This window comes from Bos javanicus, chromosome 18 (genome assembly GCF_032452875.1).
Source record: "Bos javanicus breed banteng chromosome 18, ARS-OSU_banteng_1.0, whole genome shotgun sequence".
Lineage (NCBI taxonomy): Eukaryota > Metazoa > Chordata > Mammalia > Artiodactyla > Bovidae > Bos > Bos javanicus.
The window spans coordinates 35,361,932-35,380,923 of NC_083885.1; the positions used below are offsets into that span (position 1 = coordinate 35,361,932).

Below are 18,992 nucleotides of genomic sequence, written 5' to 3' on the forward strand. Positions count from 1 at the left end.
TCAACGCCTGTGACCTCAAGGAGTTCAGCAAGTATTTGTCGTGACTCCACTTTCCTCATCTACAAAATGCTTAGTCTTGCTGCTGCTGCTGCTAAGTCACTTCAGTCGTGTCCGACTCTGTGCGACTCCATAGACGGCAGCCCACCAGGCTCCCCCGTCCCTGGGATTCTCCAGGCAAGAACACCGGAGTGGGTTGCCATTTCCTTCTCCAGTGCATGAAAGTGAAAAGTGAAAGTGAAGTCGCTCAGTCGTGTCCGACTTTTAGCGACCCCATGGACTGCAGCCTACCAGGCTCGTTAGGCCAGTGGAAATAAGAGTACACAGTATTCAATAAACACCACTTCTCTCACTCTCCCCTCGGATTGGCCAAGCCCCTCCCCTAGACTTCGGGGACGCTCGGACCGTAGCGTAATGACGTCAGAAGACGCAAAGACTCCTCCACCCCTCTCCGTTTCCTAGGAAACGTGGACTCCGCTTTCCTTTCTGCGTCGCTGCCCCCTTGACGTCACGGTTCGGATAGGAGGGCGGGGCGGCGCGGGCGACTGGAGGGGCTGTGCACCTGCGCCTCGGCGGGCGGTCTGGGGCATCGTCCCCGGCCTGCCCGGCCCCGCCATGGCCAGGCCACAGAGGACTCCAGCACGCAGTCCCGACAGCATCGTCGAGGTGAAGAGCAAAGTAAGGGCCCCTCCAGCCCTGGCTCCGGCCTCGGCCCTAGGCGCTTCCAATTCCCTCATTCTCCCCTTCCTGGCTCCTTGGTCCCCACCACCTTTTCCTCTTCTCCATCCTCCCCTTCCCATTTTCCGGCTTGTCTTCTCACTTTCCCCCATCCATCCTCCTTCCTCTACTGCCGGCCTCTGGAGTCCCTCTGTGGCCTGGGTACGTGGAGGGCGGGGGGTAGACCTTGGACAGCGTCCCTTGTACTGGAGCTGAGGTCTGTGTGGAAGGCTACAGCTGTTGTGAACCCCTGTCTCCCACCTCTGCCACCTTCGGACCTATGGTGAGAAAGGGCACGGAGTCCATTCTAACCTCTCCTCTCCTCCCACCCTCTGCCTCCAGTTTGATGCTGAGTTTCGACGCTTTGCTCTGCCTCGCGCTTCAGTGAGCGGCTTCCAGGAGTTTTCTCGGTTGCTGCGTGCAGTACACCAGATCCCGGGCCTGGACGTGCTGCTTGGCTATACTGATGCTCACGGCGACCTACTACCCCTCACCAACGACGACAGCCTGCACCGGGCCCTGTCCAGCGGGCCCCCACCACTGCGCCTGCTAGTGCAGAAGCGGGGTGAGGAGGATGGGGTACAATGGGCAGCCTCTGTGGGGTAGGGTGACAGGGCAGGTCTACCAGGGTTAGTCTATGCCCAAGATATCCAGGCTTCACCCTCTGCGGTCCCTGCCCTTGGCCTGACCTCCAAGTGTCAAGAAATAGCTACAGTGCCCCCTTCCTCAAGGAGGCCTGGGCCCAATGGAAAAGGGCCCAAATGGGAGAGCAGGGTTTCTGATCTCAGCGCCTCCCTCTCCTGCAGCAGAAGCTGATTCCAGTGGCCTGGCCTTTGCCTCCAACTCTCTGCAACGGCACAAGAAAGGGCTCCTACTTCGGCCAGTGGCACCCCTGCGCACCCGGCCACCGCTACTGATCAGCCTGCCACAAGATTTCCGCCAGGTTTCTTCAGTCATAGATGTGGACCTACTGCCTGAGACCCATCGACGGGTGCGGCTACATAAGCATGGTTCCGACCGCCCCCTGGGTTTCTACATCCGAGATGGCATGAGCGTGCGAGTAGCTCCCCAGGGCCTGGAACGGGTTCCAGGTATCTTCATCTCCCGCCTGGTACGAGGGGGCCTGGCTGAGAGTACAGGGCTGCTGGCAGTCAGTGATGAGATCCTCGAGGTCAATGGCATTGAGGTAGCCGGGAAGACCTTGGACCAAGTGACGGACATGATGGTCGCCAACAGCCACAACCTCATTGTCACTGTCAAGCCAGCCAATCAGCGCAATAATGTGGTGCGTGGGGCATCTGGGCGTCTGGCAGGGCCTCCTTCTGCTGGGCCTGCTGAGCCTGACAGCGATGATGACAGCAGCGATCTGGTCATTGAGAACCGCCAGCCTCCCTGTTCCAATGGGCTGTCTCAAGGGCCTCCATGCTGGGACCTGCACACTAGCCGCCTACTTCCTGCTGCCCGCAGCTCTCTGCCCTCCCTGGATGATCGGGAGCAGGCCAGCTCTGGTTGGGGGAGTAGCATTCGAGGAGATGGTAGTGGCTTCAGCCTCTGACAGGGAAGGATGCAGCCCCTTGCCACTCCAGGCTCTGGGACATTCCAAGGACTTTCCCAGTGGGAGGTTTCAGCGTGCTCATGGGCCCTCTCAGTACGGGGAACATTAAAGGTTTTCTACAAATGCAGTTATGGTCATTCTGTTTCCCAGCCCTAGTCTTCTCCCTGATCCAACAATTTTGCCTTCTGCCCTGGATATGTGGCAGGAGTGAGTGTGATAAGGGCATCAGAGAAGCTTTCCTGTAGTCATGCTGCGGGAGGAACACCAGGTTTGGCATTTCTAGGGTAAGAAAAGTGCTTATGGAAACAAACCCCACTGTGTACAAAAGGTTTAATTTTGATAAAGGGTTACGAGGCTGGGATGGCCCTTCCACAGCCACCAGCAGCTGGGAAGAGGGCTCTGGGGACACTGCCCCCTCTCCACTGCTCCTGTCTTCGAACTCCACTCTATGATGGGGCCCAATCCTGCCCTTTGCAACCATGCTGCGACCTTCAGTAAGACCCAGTCACTGTCCCCATAAAAGGGCTCAGGAATCCATCTTCACAAAGACTTTGGGGCGGGAAAAGATCTTGATGGCCTCCTCTACCTGCACCAGCTTCCGGTCCAGCTCAGCACGGTGGCTCTGGGCCCTCAGTGAATCCGCCCCCGCAGGCAGCAGCACCAGCTCACGCAGCAGCTGGCTCTGGCCTACAGGGGCCCCAGGAACAGTAAATGCTAGGCAGGGGTGCACAGTACCTGGTGGGTTCCCCAGCCAGCTCCCCTTGCCCGCATACTCACTCTGGAGCAGACTGCTCAGTGTCTCCAGCCGCTGGTTCTCAGGCATGCGAGTGTGGCCAGGGGGCATGGCGGGGTCCGGTTGGCTGTGCTGACGGGCCTCAGCCTCCCGCCGCCACAGGTCCCTGCGCTCCAACAAGCTGCAATGCACAGACCCAGGGTTGATGACCCCAGGCAGATGTGGGCTTCCACCCTCCATAAGTGCCCCTTCCCAGGAGTGGGGAGACCAGTAGGACCTACTACTGGGGCACGTGACCCTTCTGTGTGGTGTTGTAGTGCTCTTGGGCTTGCCGTTGCTGCTCCAGCACCTGTGCCAGGACTTGCAGTGAGCGAGAATGCCGCCGGGGGGCCCTCTTGGCAGTGCGAGCATTGTGGGTAATGAAGTCCACACCCGGGCCTGGGGCCTGCGGGACACGCCAGCATGATGAAACAGCACTGTGTGGTGCCCCCAAATCCCTGCCCCACCTCCCAGCCCCCACATATCCTCTCACCTTAGCACTGGGACCTGGTAGGGTTAGCTGGGGACTGGGGACACGGGGTGGTGGGAGCCCGGGGCCGCAACGGGAATGGGCCCGCAGAAAGTGGGCTGGCTCAGTTCCAGAGGCAGGGCCGGGCTCCTGGAGGCCAAGGCAGAGCAGGGAGGGGGGTCAGTCAGGCTGAGGTTAGGGTCTCAAGCCATAAGACCATGCCTCTGTCCCTCCTGCCTTTCGGGATCTTTCTCTATCACCAGTCCTCTGGACCTGGCCTCCTTCCCCTTGGATAAGTACTTCCGTCACATCAGCATTTAAACCTGTGTGTTTTTCACATCTCTCAGAAAACAAATATCCCTCCCTCTACCTCAGTCCTGGCTTCAGTCATCGTTCTCTTTTTCTCTCCTTCCTAGCCAAGCTTTCTGGCTCTGTCCCCACCAAGGCCACCAAGAGCTGGTCTCCAAGCCCCCAAATCCAGGGTCACTTCCCTGGTCTCGCTGTCCTCAGCCTCATCCTCAATAACTCCTGGGTCTCACTTCTGAGATCCAGACCTGATTCTCCATCTGCCTCTTGGACACATTCCCACTCCCTGGAAGCCCCACAAAAGCTTCAGCTTCAACACACCCACATATGACCTTGTCTTTTTTTCTCAGTCCTGCTTCTCCTTCTCAGACCCCTGGATAAAGAAGTGGCACCACTAGCTACGCCAGACAGAATCTTACCACCATACATACCCCTCCCCTTCCCATTGTCCTTAGAAATAAAGGTTTAAAAAAACAGATTTATGTGGCCCTTTATGATGTGGGTCCAGCTGACTTCTTAGCCTAACCTCACACTCTTCTTCCCTCATAGTGAACTGAACACAGCATCCCCACTGCCCACACTCCCTAAGTCCCTGGTGTTAGGACCAGGGACCCTGGAACCACGAGGTTCCATCTCTATAAAATGTTCTCCTCTATTCTCCCCTTGCCTAATTCCGACTTGCCCCTCAGAATCGCCCAGCCATCATCACTTCAGAGAAAGGCCCCAGTCCCACTCTGCAGTAGAACCAGCTCTTCATCCCCTGTGACCTCAGCCCACTGTGGGTTTCCTAACTCAGGTTAGAGCATAATGTCCTGTTGGCCAACAAGATGGGCAACACTTGGGGCTCCCTGAGGCAGGTACCTGCAGCTGAGCCTTGACACGTGACTCCACTTTGTCATACTTGGGTGAGCGCCACAGGGCCTTCAGGGGCCTGGACTGGCCCTGCTCCCGGCTGTGCTCCTGCTCACGGAATCGCCTCTGGATCTCCCTGATCCGCCTCATGTTCTCCTTCTCATGGTCTTTAGGGTCCTTCCCTGGAGAAAAGATGTTGCCCTACATACAGCCCATACAATCCAACTTACCCCAGTGGACACACAAGCCCACACCCTGCCTCCCTGACATACTCTAAAGTCCACCACATAACCTTGTTCCCTTCCTCACACCATAATTATCTTCTGTTTCTGATGATTTTATACATATTTGATTATGAAGTATACTATTAATCACCTTGCATAGCCTATTCACCTCTTCACTTGTTTTACTGTCTCCCACCTTGATTCAATGATGCTCTTCTGGACCTTGTTCTCCTAGCGTCTATAGGGCGCGGAGCACAGTAGACACTCAACAAACAACCATGCATAAATCCATGAAGCTGAGCTACAGGGTTTTCCGGGGTATACCTCATTTAGTCCTCTCCTGCGAAGAAGTGCATTTCCCGCTCCTTCTACAGTTGGGGAAACAGACACTCTGAGAGGTAAAGCCTGAGCCCAGAGCAGGGAAGGGGAAGCAGCCGTCTTTTGATCTGTTTTGACTTCAGAGCCACCTCGCTGTCCGTTCTGACCAGAACTTACTCTTGGGAGAGGCCCCTGGGCCTAGGGAGATACCCCCGAGCTGCAGCAGCACACCACCCACGCCGCGACGGCCACGCTCCAGGATTTCTAGGCCTCCGGGACGGATGCGGGGGGCGCGGGGAGGGGTGGCGTCTAGGTCCCGGTCCGTGTCCGGCGTCAGCAGGTCCAGCTTCAGCGCATTTCCCTCAAGGCGCCCTTGGGCTGAGAGGCCAGACGGGGCGGAGTGCGGAGTCAGTGGTGGAGCTGGGCCCGACCCTTGCCAGGCCGCTTTCACCCTCTTAACTCACCCGAAGACGGCCTCCGGTAGTAGTCAGGACAGAGCGTAGGGTCTGGGGGGATGGGCCCCGAGATGCGGGACGGACCCTCACACATACCGCCGTCGTCGTCCTGCAAACGGTGCACCTGAGGCCTGCCGGGCTACGCGACTCTGGCGCCAAACCCCGCTTCTCACCCCAGTGCCTCCTCCCAGGGTCCGGGTCCTAACCTCAGCCGTGCCCTGTCTGCGTTCCCGGCCCCCACCCCGCGCTCGCCACCTCTGCTCTCAGCCCACCTCTCTGTACGGTTGGCAGGCTCCTCACTCGGGCAAGGGGCTCACCAGAGCGGTTTTGCCGCCCACTGCAGCCACCCGACGGGTTTCCTGTTGCCAGGCAACAATGGTTTCCGTCCGTGAGGTCAGGGGCCAATGGCCTTGGCGCAAAGCCTTCTGGGGCTTGTAGTTCCAGCTGAGGGTGGGGGTCAGAACGACTGTCAGTTGCCCTTCTCAACCCGGTTCTCTCCTGGGTCCGCTCAGGGTCTACTAGTCTGGCCCCTCAGGATCCGCCCTCCACCCCCGATGCCCCTCAAGCAACCGTCGAGGAAGTGCTGATTCGCCGCAGCTATGGACTCAGCAGGGGCTGAGAAGCGGCCAGGGGCCCAAGAAGGGATAGCCGTGGGGCAGTCACAGCTTACAGAGGTGGCTGGTGGCCATGCTCAGAATTCTGAGGTGACCATCGGGCTGTCTAACCTTCAAACACTTGGTCATAGTTCTTTAATAGACCAAACTGCAACTACCCCCTAACTGCAACTACCCCCTAACTGCCAGGCCAGGTTCCACAGGCTGGGAGGGGCATGGGCTGGTGCCCTTCATCTGTATTTAGTGTCTAATGGCTGGTCCCTGTATCCTTTGCCTGGCCATGGTGACCAGTTACCTATGTGTCACCTCTAGTGTCCAGTGATGAGAGACCAGTGCCTGGTGCCAGCCCATGAGTCCTGCCAAACCCAGGGAGAAGATAAATGTCCAATAAGATCTACCTCAGAGCAAAAGATCCAGGAGAGACTCAAGCTGGAGGAAGACAGGCACAAGCCAGAGGTGGAGGCACTGGAGGAGAGAGGTCCCAGGCCTATGGCCTCCACTGTGAGGCCCAGTCATGGTCCGAAGAGGAAGCCGGTCAAGTGAGGGGGCTTTCAGAGGGGAAAGGCTAGGGGCTGGGGAGGTGGTGTGTGGGTGGCTCATACCCCAGTTGGATTTCTAAATGGGGCCTTACAGCAGTGTCCATCCTTATCCCCTGCCACCACCATCATTCCTCACCTCTGCTGACCCTCCAGAGGGTCATGATATAGGGAACATGCAGAGCGGAAGTCTCAAGGCCTGGTAGGGGACTGAGTTCCCATGATCTCTGGGTCCCTGTCCAGTCCGGGGCCTCAGTGACCAGGAAAAGGACAAGGATCACGGCCTGGGGAGGTAGTCAGGCAGGATTGTTCCCTAGGACAGGGCACAGGAGCCAAGGCTGCAGGCTGACTCCTCAGGTCTCCTTGTTCCCCAGCCTCGCAGGCCCAAGCCACCAAGCCCATCCTAGGGCAGAGAGTGAGCTGCCACAGGGGCTGTTGCTGCAGAGGGAGGAGCCGGAGAATAATCAGAGTGAGCCCTCACCAACTGCCAAACAGCACAAAAAAGCCAAGAAGCGCAAGAGTCTGGGAACCCCAGTGCTCCCAGTGGTGGCCAGCACAGTGTCGGCACCCTCAGTGACCTTGGGGCCTGAGCGTGAGTGGCATTTCCTGAGCCTTCCCTTTTGTCCCCAGTCAGCTGGACCCCTGACATGGCCCAGCTTGGCACTCCAGCCGCTGTCCTGCCCCGGGTTCTTGTAGGAAAGGCCCAGCGCCTGCGGCCCCTGTACCAGTACATCAACTATTGCAACCCTGAACTGAACCAGGCAGGGGAAGGGGACAGGGAGGCTGAGGCTGAGGTGGAGCCTGAGTCGGAGCTGACCATGGTCCCCGAGGAGGCGGGTGTGGAGAAACTGCAGGCTTTGCTGCCAGTGGCAGGTGAGCTGGGCTCCGACCTCACTCTGCCCTGCCCCAGTATGTCTGTGCCCCCCACCCACACTCTGGTTCCCCTGGGGGAGGAAGCCAGTGAGGAGCCTGAGGGTCTGCCCAGCTTGGGAGTCAGCGGTTGCCTCAAGGCTGAGATGGACAAGTCAACTCAGGTGGACATCAACAAGATGCTAAGTGTCTGCAATGCCCCGCTTGTCCCCCCACTCTCTCCTCAGTACAAGTGACTGTCCTGACCCCCACCCCATGACTCCCCTCCTTCCCAAGCCTGAGCCAGAGCAGCAGTCTAAGGCCTGAGGCCCTCAGATGGAGGAGGGGACTCAGCCCCTGCCCCTCCTTGGGATCCCGAGTTTGATAAAAATAAATTCTTCCTTTTCTCAGACTGTGATTCCCCAAATAAGATGCCTGAAGAGGGAGCAGCTGAGAAGAAGGGTGAAGGATTCCCCAGTATAGTCACCGGATCACCTGGGAATTTGCAAAAATATAGATTCCTGGGCACCTCAGTCCTAGGCTTCCCTGGTGGCTCAGCTGGTAAAGAATCTGCCTGCAATGCAGGAGACCCTGGTTCAATCCTTGGGTCGGGAAGATCCCCTGGTGTAGGGATAAGCTATCCACTCCAGTATTCTTGGGTTTCCCTGGTGGCTCAATTGGTAAAGAATCTACCTGCAATGCAGGAGACCTGGGTTTGATCCGTAGAGGACAGCATGGCAACTCATTCCAGTATTCTTGCCTGGAGAACCCCAGCCTGGCAGGCTGCAGTCCATGGGGTTGCAAAGAGTTGGACCCGACTGAGTGACTAACCACAGCACAGCACCCCAGACCTAACTGAATCAGAATCTGTAAGGGTGGGGCCTAGTCTGAGCATTTAAAGTCTCCTCAGATGAACCTGAAAGTCAGACAAGGTTAACACCTGGGATGGAGAAGGGTGGTAAGGAGGAGCCTGGGGAAGAGAAAGGAAAGGGGCTGTCAGGTCATAGGAAGCGGGCGTGTGGCCTTGCTCCCTGTCTCCCAGGGAATAGGCCACAGGTGGTGGGGTGACTGCCACTTTGCCTGGAGGAGTGAAGAGGCAGATTTCCACCAGATTCCTGAAGGAGAGGGCGGGGTGGCCTTCCAGGCAGAAAGTTTGCCAGGGATGAAGCCTCATTAGTGTGGAAGACATCAACCCCCTGGAGGAGGGTCTGCTGAAGCAGATGCATGGCCATCAGACCAGGCTGGGTGAGTCTGGGAGGGATAAGGAGGGATGCAGGCAACAAGGGATCCTGGTTTGCTATTGTGGAGAGATTGCCTGGGCAGTAGCATGAAGGGCAGAATAAGGAAGTGAAAGCCTAGGGATAGAGAGGTGAGAAGACTGCTGCCACTGTCTGCGTGAATGTGAGTCCTAGATTTGGTTGGTGGTTGGAAAACAAGAGGTATTCTGGAAGTTCTCTTCTGCTTGCTGTAACAGAGGAAAAGTGAGCTGCATTTTCACTGGCTTGGAAAAACGTTACTTTGACTCAGGGACATTCTGAGATTTGAGTAATAGACCATGCTAGGTGATGCTAGCCTCCTCCAGGAGGCGGCGCTGTAGGACAAGTCTGGAACCAGTTGGGGACTCCCGTCACTTCTGGGAACCAGAACCCTACTGGCTTCCTTGGTCACAGGCATCTAGACCACCTCAAGGTACATCTCCTCCCCGGGACCAAGCCAAGAGATATATGATGGTAGAGCTGTCTGAGGGATGGCCATGGACCTAGGCTCTTGGGGAGTACCAACAGAGGACCTGGGACCTCATAAAAGTAACTCTGCCCTAAGCCCATGTTCAGTCTGCACCAGGACTTCTCAGAACACAGCACTGTAAACAAGAGGTTTTGCTGCAGAGTCCTATAAAACTTAAGTGCCACTGTGGGTCAACAGCATGGCCCTTTCTTAATAAGGGCATCTCAGTCAGATGCAATGAATGAATGTGCTTTCTTGGTCAATTCTCAAACTTAGAGGGGGACAGCAACATCCTATTAACACAGAGGATGACCTGGAGCTGAGCTGGGAGGAAGGGGGCAGCTTCTCCTTCTCTTCTCCCAGCATCCTGCCTGGTGGGGTTCTCTCTACAGTCCTAGTTCAGGCCAGGCTGAGATGCCTGTTGTAGAGAGGTGGTAACCTGGATGGGTCCCAAGCAGGGAGGGACAGTGCCTGGCACTAGAGTCTGAAGAGCCATAGGGGAAGGAGTAGTTCAGAGTCGGGCTCTGTGGTCAGAGGACCCTGACCAGTTCATGTAGCTCCGTCCCTCTCTGCTCTGGATAATGGGAATATTAATAGTAGTACTTCGTTGACTGGTTTGGATATTAAATGAAATAATACATGTGAAGTGTCTCTCCGGGGGGCCCAGCACACAGTAAGTACACCCCAACACTAGTAACTGTTATTTTATCTCACAAGGTCTGAAACCAGGACAATATGGGAAAACAGGCCTGGTGACTCCTCTAAGGGCAGGAGGAAGAGGGAGCATCCTCTCTGAGCCTTTCTCTTTCTGGTGAGGAGTCCAGGGCAGGGCAGAGGGAGGGAAGATTAGAGAAGGGGAAAGAGTTTGGTCCAGGTTTAATCCTGGCAGAGGAAACAAAGGAGGAGAGGTATTCTTTCCAGCCTGAGTGACACGGTGAGGAGGCTCTTCCTGTGGCGAGAACAGGATCCTAAATACAGAGCTGGACACTGGCTGGCTAGGCCAGGCAGTGCTTGGCTGGCCTAGCCAGAGGGCAGTGCCTTCATTAAGTTCATGCCATCCAGCCTCCCTGGCCCCCACACCACCTCTCCTCTTCCAGGGCTCCCCTGGAGACAACCCGTTGGTTTCAAGAACAGAACCCCTTCTGACCTCCAGCCCAGGGAGACCTCAGACTCTCCCACTGTCTTTTAAGTATCAGGCCAGATCGGCCCCCTGCAGTCATGAGTCCTGTGTAAAGACTTGAGCACTGAGGAAAGACTTCTTGCAGGGATTCAGCCGCAGGGAATAAGCCAGGAGGCGAGGGCAGGCAGTGGTAGGAAGCTGGGTGGCCCGCTAGACAGTGACGGATCCAGTGGGGTTGGAGCTGCCACGGAGCCATGAGGAAAGAGAAAAATACAAACCATCTACAGCAACAACAAGCCTTTCATTATTAAACCCAACCTACCAAACAGACAACCACCACATACCATAGTGTCAGACCTTCTGATTTATTACATTTCTCATATGTCCCAGAGCTCTCCCCCTTGGCTCCTCTCTGCCAAAGTAGGGGCCTTCTCCCAGGGTTAACTTCAGCCCCTGAAAGCTCACCTGCTACAGAAACCCCCTCCCAGCCAGGGAAGGGGTAGTGCCTGGAGGCTGGAAGGGCCTGGTCATGTGGGGGGAGAGCAGGTGTGGATCCCCAAGGGATGAGCTGCCGCCCTCACCGTTCCTGAGGTGCCCCAGCCCAGGAAGGGCATGGCAACAAGGCCCCGCATCACTTCTCAGGCCTGAGGCATCACCCAGGCTGGCTCCTTACTGTGCCTTCTCATCCGGCTAAAACCACAAACATGCTGCGAAACCCCCCAGTCAAGCTTCTGCCGGCCCTGCTCACAGACCCGGGGCACTTCTGCCTTGCACGGTGTACTGGCCTCTCAGCCCTGGCAACAGAATGCCACTCCATCACCAGCCCGCAGAGTGGGCACTGGGGTGGGGGGTTCCCTGGGGCCACCTTCGAATTCACTGGAATTCAACTCTGCCCAAGCGGACCTATCAAATGAAAGATACCGTCTGTGCTACCGCGAAGCCCTCCCATCACAGCTCCTGGTCCTGCCCTGTCCTCTGCACTGCGGCAGGGAGCCCACGCACAGGCTCACAGGTTGTTCCGCTGGAGCGCCTCGCACAGGTTCTGGTTGGCGTCGGGCTCCTCTGCCAGCACCTCTACCGCCTCCCACTCCCCGGATCGGCTCGACCGTTTGATGGCATCCACCACACTCTGCATGTAGAGCCCGTCCTCGAACGAGGCAGCCATGGAGACCGGGGTGTGGTCCCACGTGCGGCGGTCCCCCTGCCCCTGGAAGGACTGGCGCAGGGCCTGCACCATGTAGACCATGCCCTTCAGGTAGAGCAGCGGGACGTCCTGGGCGCCCTGCTCGGGCAGCCCCGCACCCACAGCCAGTGAGTCCCTCAGCAGCAGCTCCTCCTGCGGGGCAGAGTTTTTCTGCCCATAGAGGTCCGCACCCCGGGCAACCAGGCGTCCCGCAGAGCCCACCACCATGACTTCGTGCACAAAGGCGCCTGGCATGTTGAAGTTGAGAGTTACTGTGCTGCACACACCCCCGCCCATGAGCATCTGGAAGAAACAGAAGTCATCACTGGTGACGTGCCGGATGCCACGGATGGCCGCATTCTGCCTCACAAAGGTCTTGAGCAGCCCGTGGACCTTCTCGGCTCTCTGGCCGGTCAGGTGGGTCAGCAGGTCCACAATGTAGGTGCCCATGGTGTGCAGGCCCCCGCCGCCCATGAGCTCATCACAGATCCAGCCATAGTTCGGGCTGAGCAGGCTGCCCGAGTAGACGCGGGCGTCACAGATCATCACTGCGCCCACGTAGTGCTCAGCTATCAGCTGCTTCATGCGCACAAAGGCCGGCAGGAAGCGCAACACGTTCCCCACAAGGCTCATCAGCTGAGGGTAGTAGCGTGAGGCTGTCACCATCCGGAAAGCATCCACTGAGGTTGCCGCCTTCTCACAAACCACATTCTTCCCAATACCTGAGAAGAAAACAACAGGAAATCTCAAAGATCCAGGGGGTTCACACTGGGAAAAGAAAACCCATTTCTGGAAGGCAGATGACTCAGGAAAGTCGGCTCTGAGGCTAGGTGGTGGCCTAGGACAAGAGGAAGGTGATTGGCCTGGAAGAAAATGGTACCTAGGGGCTGTGCCTGGAAAAAGAGTTATGGGTTAGAGAAAGAGAAGTTCTTAAAGGGAAATGAGTAGAGGCAGAAGGTGCAAACCAGGAGTGGGAGGTACAGAGAGGTGGTACCATGGTTAATATTATGTGTCAACCTGGTTAGGTTATGGTGCCCATCAAATACTAGCCTAAACATTGCTGAGAAGATCCCTTTAGATCTAATTAACATTTAAAGCAGTAGACTTTGAATAGAGCAGATTGCCCTCCATAATGTGGGTGGGCCTCAACTCATCAGATGAAGGCCTTGGGGGGATTAAAAAAAAAAAGACTGAAGTTCCCCATAGAGGAAGAAATTCTGTTTCCATATTGCCTTCAGAGTCAAGTCTGCAGCATCAACTCTTGCTAGAATTCACATTTGCTCTGTGGATCTTGGATCTACCAGCTCCTACAACCAGATGAGCCAATTCTTTAAAATAAATCTCTACTCTCTCTCTCAATATACATCCTGTTGGTTCTGTTTCTCTGGAAAACTGCCTAATACAAGTGGGCTGGAGAGGTGGATATGCTTATCTTATGGTTCATGCATTTATTAGATCATCAGGTTGGGGTAAGAAAATAAAATCTATATTCTAGGGGATGGGCTTGGCACTCTCAGTTGTAATTGCAGAAAGGACTCTAAGATTCCCTGCAGACTGTTCTCAAAAAACACTGGTCCAACATATTAGTGTAGTCAAAAGGCCAGAAGATGCTTGGCTATAGTAGGAGGGGAAAGGGAGAGAAAACATCCTTTCTGTCTCAAGCCTGTTCTGAGTGCACCGCAGCTGGAAGGCACCCAGGGAGCAAAACAAAGCTAGACAAAGCCCTGGAGAGAGCAAGAGGACTTGAGCAGCTCCCACATGAGGAAAAGGAAAGGATGAACACTCTTCCACATCACAACATGAGAAGCTCATAGGGTACGAACGGCCACAAGACACCAATTCCTAGAGCATTCCTGTCAACTTGGTGTGGTTCAAGTAGAAGAAAGTCTTACACTCGTATCTTCAATAGAAAATTTTAAAAGCCCAAGAAGTGGTATGGACTAGACATACACATAGTTTTGGGGTACAGCAAGCTGGGAAGGGTGAAGATATCCAGTTATTCCATTACTCATTCCACAGACACTGTCCTTGGGGTGTGACTCAAACCCTACCTCCTCAATTCCTCCAAGAAGTCATGGGCTTCTTGAGGGAACAAGCTCAAGGGTCTGGTACAAATGGCAGGATAAGGGAAGGGGTTATCCTTAAGGATGCAGATGTTCCAGGGAGATGTTCCCCTAAGCGGGAAAGGACATCCAGGCAGGGAACTGCATGTGCAAAGGCACTGAGGCAGGAAAGGCCCAGGAGCTGGGATTCCTAAAGCCCTGAGTGCATACCAGGAAACCAGCTGGAGGGATTACACGGGGTCTATAAGCAACGGAGGAAATGGGATAGAGAGCTGGTAGCATCTCTCACAAAGACACTGAAGGTCAAGAGTAGGAGTGGGGATGGAATCTTGTCCTTGAGTTTCTCCATCTCAGACAATGGCGATGCCACTCTAGTTTTTCAAAACAAAATCACTGAAATCACTCTCACATCCCACTTTCAATCATCAATAAATCCTGTTGGCTTGGCTTTCAAACTACTTCCAGGATCTCACCAGTTCTCACTACCAGCACTGCCACCTGCCTCATCCAAGTCACCACTCTTTTTCACCTGGATTATTGCCATGGCAACGTAACTGGTTTCCCTCAGTTTTTTCTTAACACAGAAGCCAGGGAAACTGTTGAAATTTGAGATGGATCAGATCATATCTCTGTGCTGCATCAAACCCTCTGCTGGCTTCTCACCTCATTCAGAATGAGCCAGAGTTCTTACAGTTGCCTACCCACAAGGTCATACATACATGCTTTGTACGCCCCTCTAAAGTTTTCTTTTTGATCCCTTTGCTTCCCGTGGTCCCTCTCCTGTTCATTCTGCTTGAGCCACTGAATATGAGAAGAGGGCTGCTTCTTACACGAAGACCTGGTGGCTGGGGAGAGGCGCTGATTGCTAAACAGAGACGATGGACAGGCAGGGCCAGGCCTAGCCACTGTGCTCAGGACACAGTCTTGGGCTGGAATCTCTCTTGCTGCTTACTCTCCTGGAACAATGTTCACATTCAGGCTTCTCCTCCAGTGCCATCCAGGCTCCACTCTCCCACTGCATAGGCACTTACCGGTTGGCAGAGCAGTCTCCAAGCCTGGACACTTGTATCTTGGGGCAGCCAGATCAAGATTATGCTTTCTCCAGGTATGTGTATCTCCAGTAACTCTGGGGTCATTCCCTTGGTCCCCTGAAAAGTTTTCTCAGTGTTTTCAGAGAGGGAATGGCTGGGACACAGATAATTTCTGGTGGCCCACTACAGGGTGTACCTTCTGATGAATCTGGATTCCATTCACACAGGCTCGGGGGGAACTCAGCTGGTCACCTTGCAGTAGAAACAATAGGGACCCAGGACAGCTGACTGTCCAGAAAGGGCAGTCCACGCTTTGGACCCAGACACTGGGGTTCAAAGTCTGGTTCTCTCACTTGATTGCTGCATGACCTGGGACATTTCTGAACCTCTCTGGGTTCTGGTTTACCACGCTGTAGAAGGAGAGTCACATTTACCATGCAGGGTAGGAGAGAAGAGTAAGTCAAATGAGGCGGTATATGTAAATGGCCAGCCCAGCTCTGTCATTGGTACAGTTTATAACCATCACCATGGGAGACTCAGCAGATGTCATAAATACAGGAAAAAAGGGCCCACTGTGACCTAGATTTTATGACTCACACAGAAGCTACATTTTCTAGGCCAATAATACTGATGTTCAATATTTTGAAATTTTAATTTTTAAAAAGGTATTTAAACATCAACATGAACACAGACAAGTTTCTTATTCAATGTACTGTGTACCAGGCCTCTCAGAGAGCTAAGTCCAGCCCAGCCCTTCAGAAGCTCACATCCTGACAAAGCCCACAGTGGATAATCTCGTGCCTTTGGCCAGTCCTTCCAAGCTCCCCTCACTTCCTGCCCTCTCTCCGCCACCCTGACCCTTGAGAACCCCACATGGCCTTCGCCATCTACCCAGACAGAATTCTCGGGTGTGAACTCCCAGTGCTGTGGCAAGGAGGAGCACATGTAGATCAGGCGCCTGTGACGTAATTCAATCTCCTCACTTTACAAAGCTCTTGAAATCTCTCGTTCTTCTCCAAATAATAACAAAAGCTTTACAACAGGTACTGGCAGGACCACCAGGAGAACGGCTAGCCAAGTGCCACACGCCCAAGGCAGGGAGCCGTGTGCACAGAGCAGGGGGCCTGGGCAAGGGGACAGGCCCTTGTACTGGGGTCTGGAGCTGGAGAGGGGCCCTGCGGAGAGAGTGGCCCCTGACTGCTATCACTGTCTGCTCCTGGAGGGCCTCCAATCCTTCCCCATACTTGAGGGGTTTTAGGATTAGGGACAGGAGAATCACAATACTGGGGGAGAACCTGGTCACCTGGCTGCTGAACACGTGGCTGACGAGGGAAGTCATGAGAAATTAGGTTCTCAGATCCCCCATGTGAGAGCTTCCTCTCTGGCCAACCCAGAGGCTTCTTGCTTTGACTGTGCACAGCGGGAGGTGGGGGGTGGACGCTGGGGAGGAAAGGGGGCGGACTGGGAGGAAAAGGACTCACACGGCTGCTGAGAGTCTGGTGGTGATAAAACCAGAATCTAAAGGCATCTCTGGTTTCATGCCACGAGCAATCAGGGAAGGAGAAGAGGCCTTCCTGAGGCTGAACGACAGGGGTTTCTGAACTTGGGACCCAGCAGTACAACCAGTGTGGGGGCTAAAGGCCATCTGGAGTGAAACAGGCCTCTGCCGGCCACAGGGTGTGTAGCTTGAGGAAGGTATTGAGGGTGCCTCCAGAGACATATTTACCCAAGTTTATCGAGCTTTCCTGTTAGAAAGTTGAAAGAGAGGTTAGAGAAGCTGAAAGTCACTTTCTGTCTCCACGGAATGGGGAAGCATGGATGCTGAGTGCCATTAGCTCAGATGAAATCTGGAGGTTGAACAAGCCTCTCCCGGCTCACACTCCCCAGACAACCCTGGAGTGAAGGACCCCCGAGAAGCTGTCCCAGACCACTTTTTGTTTCTCAGTAATGCATGACAGCTCTGGGACACCACCACTGCCCCTCTCTCTAGAGGTGTGGGACTAGACATGTGATTTCAAACAGCAGGGGGGAGGAGCAGCCCCAGAAAAAGCACCACTTTCATGTTTTACAAAATCCATGGATTCTGCCTTTAAAAACAAACAAAACAAAAAAGGTTCTGCTACTTAGAAAAATATGTGAGAGTTGTACTATAAAGAAAGCTGAGCACAGAAGAATTGATACTTTTGAACTGTGGTGTTGGAGTAGACTCTTGAGAGTCCCTTGGACTGCAAGGAGATCCAACCAGTCCATCCTAAAGGAGATCAGTCCTGGGTGTTCACTGGAAGGACTGATGTTGAAGCTGAAACTCCAATACTTTGGCCACCTGATGCGAAGAGCTGACTGATTGGAAAAGACCTTGATGCTGGGAAAGGTTGAGGGCAGGAGGAGAAGGGGACAACAGAGGATGAGATGGTTGGATGGCATTACCAACTCAATGGACATGGGTTTGGGTGGACTCTGGGAGTTGGTGATGGACAGGGAGGCCTGGCATGCTGCGGTTCATGGGGTCGCAAAGAGTCGGACACGACTGAGTGACTGAACTGAACTGAACTTAAAAAAAAAGTTTGAAAGCCACCAGACAGAATCACGGCTGTCCACAGCCCACTCTCTCTTGGGTCACAGGCCCCTGTCAGCTCCCTGGGTCACACCAGCAGGCTGGGCTTGTACAGCCAGAAGTTGTGACACTATCATTCAACCGGAGTGCTGGGCCTGGTGCCAAGCTCTGGAATACATCAGGCATGATGGCTACCTTCAGACAACCTACACTTCAGTGGCAGAGAGTGCCATGAATCAAATTATCATGTGAATACATGCAGAACTGCCTTGTGATCAAGGCAATGAAGATGATATAAATGTTAACATAAGAGTCCACAGCAGGGACATGATCTGGACTGGGGGCCAGAAAAGGTACCCCAAGGGCCTGGTGTTCTTGGGAGTAAATTATCTGGGTCAGGCTGCTTGAGGAATGGTCCTTGTTATCTCAACAGCCCATGGGGAAAGGACTGGCACACTCAGTGTTTTTCTAATGAAGCCACAAGTGCTAAGAAGTAGGCACAGAAAATTACCTTCTAGCAATGGACTTAGGAAAACATTCAACTGTAGCAAAAATGCTGGGGCACTTTGTACATTAAAATTGTTTGGAACCATTTCTAAATTGAGAAAGGAAACATATACAGTCCCTCCTTCTCCTCTAAGGAATTCATGGGAAAGCCATAAGGGTGAAATCTGAGGTGGAAGAAAGTGAAAAGTCAAATAAAGGTGGAAAGTAAGATGCCACAGGGGCTTCCCAGGTGGCACTAGTAGTAAAGAACCTGCTTGCCAATGCAGGAGACATAAGAGACACAGGTTCGATCCCTGGGTCGGAGAAGACCCCTTGGAGGAGGGCATGGCAACCCACTCCAGTATGCTTGCTTGGAGAATTCCATGGACAGAGGAGGCTGGTGGGCTACCATCCACTGGGGGGCAAAGAGTTGGATATCACTGAAGCCACTTAGCAAGCATGCGTGCAAGAAGCTATAGAAAAGAAATGTGGAGTGAAAAGTACATCTTTAGAGGGTAAGTCCAAGGATTAGTTTTAGAAAAAAACTTATAAACTTGTTAGGAAAAAAACTAATAAGAATGAGGGAAGAAACACTCTTATGGCCTCAGAAATGACATAAGAACACAGTGATCTCAGAAGCTGAGGAAAATGCGATTTTGCCTACAGCACTAAGTCTTAGTGAGATGCTGTGACCTTACACGTTTCTGGGCCTGGGCTTCTGTAACTGGAAATGAAGATGTTGGATGAGACCAGTGGCTCGCAATCCTTAGTGTGGATCAGAATCACCCAGAATGCTTGTTCAAAAATTGGTAGGCCTCACCCGCTGAGATTTAGAAGGTCTGGGAAGGGGCCCAGAATTTGGATTCATAACAATTTCCCAGGTGATGCTGCTGCTGCTGGCCCAGCATCTCTGAGAAAGGCTGGACTAGATACTCTCCATTGTCCCTGCAGGTCCAACATTTCTGACTTTATGCCTGTGAATTTCAAAAGAAGAAAAAGCGGTACTCTGGCATCAAAAGTTTTAGAAGAAGAAAAGTCTGTCATAGATTTGCTTTATAGCTACAAATGGGGACAGGTGCTGCATGCCTCACTTAACTGCTTCTCATCTCTCTGACTTAACCTTTCCCCATGCTGGGCAATGCAAGAAGAATCCTTCACTCAATAGA

At 54.0% G+C, this 18,992-nt stretch overlaps 4 protein-coding genes across 20 annotated transcripts in view; 2 read left to right on the forward strand and 2 right to left on the reverse strand.

The window, feature by feature from the left end:
- The first annotated feature begins 592 nt into the window (after positions 1-592).
- On the forward strand, positions 593-2,396 carry PARD6A (par-6 family cell polarity regulator alpha). Of its 2 annotated transcripts, none has more exons than XM_061387645.1 (3): positions 593-675; positions 1,057-1,279; positions 1,521-2,396. In XM_061387645.1, the coding sequence occupies exons 1-3, from the start codon at positions 613-615 to the stop codon at positions 2,267-2,269; spliced, it is 1,035 nt and encodes a 344-aa protein (XP_061243629.1). In that variant the 5' UTR covers positions 593-612; the 3' UTR covers positions 2,270-2,396. The 2 variants fall into 2 exon arrangements, with proteins under 2 accessions (XP_061243629.1, XP_061243630.1); XM_061387646.1 differs by having other exon boundaries at positions 1,524-2,396.
- A 188-nt stretch (positions 2,397-2,584) lies between these two features.
- On the reverse strand, positions 2,585-6,122 carry ENKD1 (enkurin domain containing 1). Of its 3 annotated transcripts, none has more exons than XM_061387643.1 (8): positions 5,983-6,122; positions 5,675-5,774; positions 5,388-5,588; positions 4,678-4,850; positions 3,535-3,660; positions 3,284-3,447; positions 3,047-3,183; positions 2,585-2,956 (listed from the first exon to the last, which is right to left on the reverse strand). In XM_061387643.1, the coding sequence occupies exons 2-8, from the start codon at positions 5,757-5,759 to the stop codon at positions 2,796-2,798; spliced, it is 1,047 nt and encodes a 348-aa protein (XP_061243627.1). In that variant the 5' UTR covers positions 5,760-5,774; positions 5,983-6,122; the 3' UTR covers positions 2,585-2,795. The 3 variants fall into 3 exon arrangements, with proteins under 3 accessions (XP_061243627.1, XP_061243625.1, XP_061243628.1); XM_061387641.1 differs by having other exon boundaries at positions 5,938-6,122; XM_061387644.1 differs by lacking the exon at positions 3,535-3,660 and having other exon boundaries at positions 5,675-6,122.
- Positions 6,123-6,264: 142 nt separating this feature from the next.
- C18H16orf86 (chromosome 18 C16orf86 homolog) lies at positions 6,265-10,062 on the forward strand. Of its 4 annotated transcripts, none has more exons than XM_061387636.1 (5): positions 6,265-6,369; positions 6,592-6,818; positions 7,190-7,407; positions 7,485-7,688; positions 8,076-10,062. In XM_061387636.1, the coding sequence occupies exons 1-5, from the start codon at positions 6,265-6,267 to the stop codon at positions 8,381-8,383; spliced, it is 1,062 nt and encodes a 353-aa protein (XP_061243620.1). In that variant the 3' UTR covers positions 8,384-10,062. The 4 variants fall into 4 exon arrangements, with proteins under 4 accessions (XP_061243620.1, XP_061243621.1, XP_061243622.1 ...); XM_061387637.1 differs by having other exon boundaries at positions 7,512-7,688; XM_061387638.1 differs by lacking the exon at positions 8,076-10,062 and having other exon boundaries at positions 7,485-8,074.
- A 793-nt stretch (positions 10,063-10,855) lies between these two features.
- Positions 10,856-18,992, reverse strand: part of GFOD2 (Gfo/Idh/MocA-like oxidoreductase domain containing 2) — a 41,493-nt gene continuing 33,356 nt past the window's right edge. For 10 of the 11 annotated variants that reach the window (XM_061387624.1, XM_061387628.1, XM_061387626.1 and 7 more), the window contains one exon: positions 10,856-12,414. In XM_061387624.1, coding sequence (XP_061243608.1) covers positions 11,516-12,414 — 899 coding nt within the window. In that variant the 3' untranslated portion in view covers positions 10,856-11,515. Of the gene's footprint in view, positions 12,415-14,786; positions 18,861-18,992 lie in introns of those variants that run through there. The other variant, XM_061387635.1, reaches the window with a different exon arrangement.